General features: G+C 41.0%; 1 protein-coding gene across 7 annotated transcripts in view; it reads right to left on the reverse strand.

The window, feature by feature from the left end:
- LOC115218088 (solute carrier family 35 member E2A) overlaps window positions 1–7,279 on the reverse strand; it is a 64,974-nt gene that overhangs the window by 3,711 nt on the left and 53,984 nt on the right. For all 7 annotated transcript variants that reach the window (XM_036507972.1, XM_029787869.2, XM_029787870.2 and 4 more), the window contains 2 exons: window positions 7,095–7,148; window positions 1,880–2,083 (listed from right to left, as the gene is read on the reverse strand). In XM_036507972.1, the coding sequence (XP_036363865.1) occupies window positions 1,880–2,083; window positions 7,095–7,148 (258 nt within the window). The remainder of the gene's footprint in view (window positions 1–1,879; window positions 2,084–7,094; window positions 7,149–7,279) is intronic.

The following is a 7,279-nucleotide window of genomic DNA, read 5'->3' on the forward strand; positions in this document are numbered from 1 at the left end:
TCCTCTCCCTGATACAACACCCCCCTCACTCCTCTCCCTGTCACCTTTACCTGACACAACACTCCCATCTCCTTCCCATCACTCCTACAAGACAGCCCTCTCCTCCCCTTCACTCTTATCTAACAGCCCCTCCACCCGCTGTTCATTCCCACCCACCCCCTCCCGACACAGCACCCCACTCTCTCCTCTCCTCTCTGTCACTCTCATCTAACCACACCTGACACGGCACCCCATCTCCTTCATGTCACTCCTACCAGACACAGCCTTTCCTCCTCCTCCTCCTATCATCCCTGCCTGACACAACCACCCCCTCTCTCCTGTATGTCACTCCTACCACCTCTATCTAGTTCCCTGTGATACAATCTCTCCTCATCCTCTCACTCTAGCTCACTCACCAATTCCTACATGAGATAAACACTTCCCTCTCTCCTTTCCCCTTCAGGACTTTGGAAATTCACTTTCCAACCCAGAATGTTCCAACAGACACCAACCAGCAGATTTTTCAAACGAAACATCAACGCCCCACCCTCTCAACCAGTCGCACTAGTCTAGAAGACACCTGCACAGGTGATAATCAGGTCCTCTCCTCTGGTTCTGCCATGTTTTTGTTGTCTAATGGCTTTCGTTTCATTGACTTCTTTGTTTGAATAGTGAAGAGACAATATTTAAACAATGATAACATTTCCTCAAGCTATAACACATTGACATCATCATCATCGTTTTAATGTCCAGTTTTCCATGCTGGCATGGGTTAGATGAAATTCACTGAGGCAGATTTTTCTATGGCTGGATGCCTTTCCTGCCACCAACTCTCGCCTGTTTCCAAGTAAGGTAATATCCCCACCCACCTCATCTTTACGTGGAACATTTGAATTGAATGACTGCCTGTATGACAGTGACACATCACACAATGTCAGCCACACCTATGCCTGGAGAGTCAACTCCAACCAGGTTTGAAATCAAAGCCTAGAGTCATAGTTAACATTGATAATGCTTTCTACTGGAAGCACAAGGCCTCAAATTTGGGGGAAGGGATTAAGTCGATTACATTAACCCCAGTGCATAACTGGTACTTATTTAATCTCCCCACCCCAAAAGAATGAAAGGCAAAGTCAACCTCAGTGGAATTTGAACTCAGACTGTAGTGGCAAACGAAATACTGCTAAGCATTTTGCCCAGTGTGCTAACAATTCTGCCACCTTGCTGCCTCATCATAATTAACATTAATAATCTTTTCTACTCTACGCAGAAGGCCTGAAATTTTGCAGGAGGGGACCAATCGATTAGATTGACCCTAGTACACAACTGGTACTTAATTCATCGACCCCAAAAGGATGAAAGGCAAAGTAGACCTTGGTAGAATTTTAACTCAGAATGTAGTGGCAGGTAAAATACCTATTTCTTTACTACCCACAAGGGGCTAAACACAGAAAGGACAAACAAATGGATTAAGTCAATTATATCAACCCCAGTGCGTAACTGGTACTTATTTAATCGACCCCGAAAGGATGAAAGCCAAAGTCGACCTCGGCGGAATTTGAACTCAGAACATAGCGGTGGGCAAAATACCGTTAAGCATTTTGTCCAGTGCGCTAACGATTCTGCCAGCTTGCCACGTTGCCATAAAAACATTTATTTCTAAAATAGGCAGAAGGCGAGACATTCTGGAGCACGAGTTGAGTCAATTACATCAATTTCTCTCCTTAATTTCCTTCAACATTGGAAGGATGAAAAGGAGAGGTGAGCCGGACTAGATTTCAATGTAAAGAGATCTGAGTCCGATGATGCTCTACTGATTCTGTGATTTGAGTATCCACCCCCACCAACCCAACAATTTCATTTAGAAATAAATGATGAATGTAGAATGTGAATCACTGACCTGTGGGTAACTGGTGATATATAGCCCATGAGGACATATGCTGTGATACTTTGGAAATGGAAAAAGATACCATTAGTGATGAGTGCAAAGAACATTGTGTAGTCGAGGGTGTCCTTGGCATGTGTGATGTCCATCATGAGGAAACAAGCAGGAATTTGCACAACTACCGATGCTATGCTTGTGTAGAACTGCAGCTCTGCTGGGCTGCAAAAGGGGACAAAATTACAGATTAACAGACAAAAAGAAACAGAAAAAGCATTGACAATGGCGAGAGAGTGAAGAATGAAGAAATGAATACAGAAATAGGAAAACAAAAAGATTGGGAGGAAATGGTTGGTTTAGAAATGTTTTTATCATTTTGTGTCAGAGAGTGTGTGTGTGTAAAATTAAACCAGATAAACAAGAATTACATGAGGCTTAAACATGGGTTAGTTCAATAATTCACATCAGCAGAGTTTCCAACCCATTGACTTGTACAGCTGATCAATGGACAAAACTAAACTAAACTATTACTCTCTTACTTGTTTCAGTCATTTGACTGTAGCCATGCTGGAGCACTACCTTTAGTTGAAGCCTAATACTTATTCTATTGATCACCATTGCTGAATTGCTAGGTTATAGGGATGTAAACACACCAACATTGGTTGTCAGGCAATGGTGGGGGACAAACACAGACACATACACACACATACATATGATGGGCTTCCTTCAGTTTCTGTCTATCAAATTCACTCACAAGGTTTTGGTTGGTCCATGGTAAGGTGCCACACAGTGGAACTGAACCCAGAATCATGTGGTTGGGAAGCAAGCTTCTTATCACACAACTGGAATCCCTGTTTATCTCCAACAAAAATATAGATGCCCTTACTCACTTTCAACAAACTCTCTCTCTCTCTCTCTCTTTGTATACATATGTGTATACATACATACATGCATGCACAGGCATGGCTGTGTGGTCAAGAACCTCACATTACAACATGCTTCCAGGTTCAGTTCCACTAGGTGGCACTTTGGGAAAATATTGTCTATGATAATCTCAGGGCAACCAATACCTTGTGAGGAATTGGCAGACAGAAACAGTGTGGAACCCTGTGTGTGTGTGTGTTTGGTGTTTGTCCCCTTCCTACCAATTGACAACCAGTGTTGGTTTCTCCATGTCTGCATAACTTAGTGGTTCAGCAAAATACTTTGGCCCTGACAAAAACAACCTTCACAGCAGAGCTTGTAGCATAACAAAATGCACCCGAAATGGTTGGCAACAGGAAGGGCATATCATCAGGTTCAAAAGGAAATGATTGCAAATACAATGAACAGGACTAACATTTAAGGATAAGGGATGAAAAATGAAAAGGGGGACCACGGCTCAAGGAGTTCTGTAATACAAGTGAGCTGACCATTTGCAATGCTAAGCTCAGGAAACAGGCCTGGCACCTGATAACCTGGCAGTCAGGAAGACATTGCAAGTTAGATATGCCTCGTACTCACACCATCACCAGGAAACGGGATTGGCAACGGGATGTGAATATTAATTGACTTCCCAGTGAAGAATGTAAGAATGTTTGAGAAAGACTAGAGATCCGTGAATACAAAAACACTCCATCAGGGGACCCCACAGACATGCCATCTCACCCTCTGCCTTTCCTATCACTCGGGCACTTTCATTTCACTAATCTTTCCTCTTCTTAGCACCCATATTTCGTTCAACGCAACCAGGCCCTGCATTAACCCCTGCAGTCAGTCTTCTGTGTGGCTGTGGCTTCAGAAACACAAGACAATCTGGAGGTGGAAGGTTAAGGTAACTGAATTCTTTGGCCAGACGAAGGTTTGAAGGAATATTGACTGAGATGTACGATAATGAGGAGCTAGAGGCTTATAACAATGGGGAGTTTTGAGATGCCAAAAGCCATGACCCATGTAGATGGATGGAGAAAGGTTCCAACCAGACAAGAGGTGATGGTGCTTCTATAAGAGCCATAAAAGCTAAAAGCTAAGCCCGTGAAGAAGGGAGGAAGAGATGTGAGAGTAAGAGGCAATAATGAAGTGGCTAAAACAGATGCTAGATGTCAGGATTGCACGGCAAGGAGAAAAGCTGAGAGTGGGAAGTTTGTTAGGGTTTCATAGTGGAGAGAATCAGGGGTTTGAGGTGTTTAGGTTCTAGAGTGGTGTATCAGAGAGAATGAAGATGTTGTTGGAGGAAAAGAATGTGTTTGGAATGAAAGGAATTTAAACACACTTTAACCCTCTCATTTACCATATTGTTGTTGGAATACACTGCTTTTGCTTTAGTTAATTGTGAAAATAATAAAGTCAGTGAAATAGCAATCATTAAGCTAGTGTTTAGAGCCTAAGTCAATGGCGAATTTCAGTGGAAGGTTTTTAATTTATATCATACTAAAAAAAGGAAGTTTGTATCACAGAACCAAGGGGCAGTGTCCTGTGGGTCAGAATCAGAAGGGTTAAAATAGGGGGTTTTTGTGTCATGAGATAAGAGTTGTTCTCAAGTGGATTGGACTGAAAATGGTTAATCAATATAACATCAAAAGAAGGCACTTCATTACAATCTGTTTGAATAAATTTGTTCCTGACTATGACTGGTCATCAAATCATAAAAGTAAATTATCTTTATTCCTTCTTTATACAAGAAGCCATACTTGCAGCCACTTGAAACCACAAACAGTCGACTAAAGGCCTAGAAAGATCAAGCCATCTAACCATTGTCTCGTCAAAGCTAAAATGATGCTGAGTGATAAAAAGCTTGCTTCCCAATCATGTGGTTCTGGGTTCAGTCCCACTGAGTAGCACCTTGGGCAAGTGTCTTCTGCTATAGCCTGAGGCCAACCAAAGCTTTGTGACTGGATTTGGTAGACAAAAACTGAAAGAAGCCCATTATATATGAATATATATCTATGTGTGTGTGTTTGTCCCTACCTCACCACTTGACAATTACTGGTGGTGTGTTTGCGTCCCCGTAACTTGGCGATTCGGCAAAAGAGACTGATAGAATAAGTCCCAGGCTTAAAAAATAAGCATTGAGGTCAATTCCTTTGACTAAAAAATTCAAGGTGGTGCCCCAGCATGGCACAGTCTAACGAGTGAAACAGGTAAAAAAGATAAAAATGAACTTCTGCTGGTGTCATGATAAAATGCATGTGCAGGGTATTCTAGAATGGTTGACGTTAAAGAAGGACATCCAACCATGGAAAGCACAGCAAAAATGGAATGGCCATGATAAAGGATATGGTTCACTGAACTGTCTGAGAAAGCGGTAAATCCAGATTAGGAACCAACTTGAATTGTGACCTGGTCAACTCATGGCAGCATCAAAAATGGATGATGAAGAACAATAAAGACAACAGAATCGGTAGCACGCCAGGCGAAATGCTTAGCAATATTTCGTCTGCCGCTATGTTCTGAGTTCAAATTCCGCCGAGGTCGATTTCGCCTTTCATCCTTTCGGGGTTGATTAAATAAGTACCAGTTATGCACTGGGATCGATGTAATCAATAATCTCTTTGTCTGTCCTTGTTTGTCCCCTCTATGTTTAGCTCCCTCTAGGCAGTAAAAAAAATATTTTGTGGGGTTTCTTTTTAGCACATCAGTGGCATGTAAAAAGCAAGATTGGAGCCTTGCTTCCCTTTGAAATATCAGTATTTGCAGATTAAGACAAACAACCTTCTCAAGCACAGGGCTTGAGGTACGGTTCTACAGCTTTTTAAAAACCTCTAGGAATACTATATCTCATGTGTATCTTTTTATTTTTAAAGACAGAGTGATTTGGTAGCTATTTCTAGCCAGTCAAGCTCTCTTATATACTTGAAGAAATGTATGCATATTCTTGAAGAAATTAAATGCATTTACTTTTCACCTCAAAGACTGTGGGCTAATAGTGTACCTTGTAAGGATTAATTTAGGCCAACAATGTGTCTTATAAGGATTTGTTTAGGCCAAAAAGAATGACATTTAAGTGCTAATTAATGCCAACAGAATATTTTGTTCTCTGGTTTGTCTGGAGGAAAGCTTTTTAGTCCTCTTATATAATTACGTGTGTGTTCATGTTTCCATTATTTGAAATACAGGCAAGAATCAGAGCCAGAAGAGAATCCAGTTGTAGAAATCTTGCACCAATTTCTTCCTTGTCCAAAACATGCTAGCATAGAAAAAAAAAAGACCAGAACACATCCGTAAAATTTGATCCCAAAATTATTTCAATTTATTTTGATGTTATTTTAACTTATTCTCATATGCCTTGTGAGTGGATTTGGTAGACGGAAACTGAAAGAAGCCTGTCGTATATATGTATATATATATATATATATGTATGTGTGTGTATGTGTTTGTGTGTTTGTCCCCCTAGCATTGCTTGACAACCAATGCTGGTGTGTTTACGTCCCCGTCACTTAGCGGTTCGGCAAAAGAGACCGATAGAATAAGTACTGGGCTTACAAAGAATAAGTCCCGGGGTCGATTTGGTCGACTAAGGCGGTGCTCCAGCATGGCCGCAGTCAAATGACTGAAACAAGTAAAAGAGTAGAGTAATATCCTAATTTGCAGTTGAGATTATTTTAAATTGTACTTTGAGTGACAGTAGAGGTCAGTGAACGCCTACAAGATTGTTGCAGTTGCGATCTGACAAGGCGTTTGATAGAATTGATCGGGTGCTTACCAACCAAGCAGAAGGTTTAATCATTCGCATCCAATCATTACAAATCACCAAAGGTGTATATTACGAAGATAGATAACTCTTGATGGCTTACCAAATGGCTTTTGAACGTTTCACGATTCTTACTTATTACTGGTAATTTAAGGGTTCTGGAGTAAAGATAGATAACTCTTGTCAGCTTCATTCACCTCACTGGAGGAATTCCCACCACGTTTCGACAGCTCCATTATAGGATCCAGTGGCTAAGGACATCACCAGAATCACTGCCCTATCAGTTGATATATAACCATTTATCACCTTCTCTTCACTATATTACTGACACTACAACAAACAGAATATATTTCTAGAGGTTTTCCCACAACCCCTAACGCCTACCTAAGCTACCCACAAAGAGTCAAAGTGCAGTTTTCAGAAACCCCCTCAATCGATATTTCCTCTTCCCTTACCTCCTAATATTTTATGCCAGTCTTAAAATTAGGACTGGGAAATTGTGTATCTGTGCACAACCAGCAAGAGATATGACAGTCAAGATAACAAAATGCTATACATACTTACGTATATCTATATTTTTCACCACTGATAAGCATTTTAGAATAAACATTTTGTAAACTGAAACAGAAGAAGACAGGAAATTAGTTGAATGAAATCAGAGAGAGAGAGAGAGAGAGACATGATGGGTGTGATTACAACAGACGAAGACTGACGGGATGAGGAATGACAGGTAAAGTAATTAAATGATG

Source organism: Octopus sinensis, linkage group LG12 (assembly GCF_006345805.1).
Source record: "Octopus sinensis linkage group LG12, ASM634580v1, whole genome shotgun sequence".
In the NCBI taxonomy this organism is placed as follows: Eukaryota; Metazoa; Mollusca; class Cephalopoda; order Octopoda; family Octopodidae; genus Octopus; species Octopus sinensis.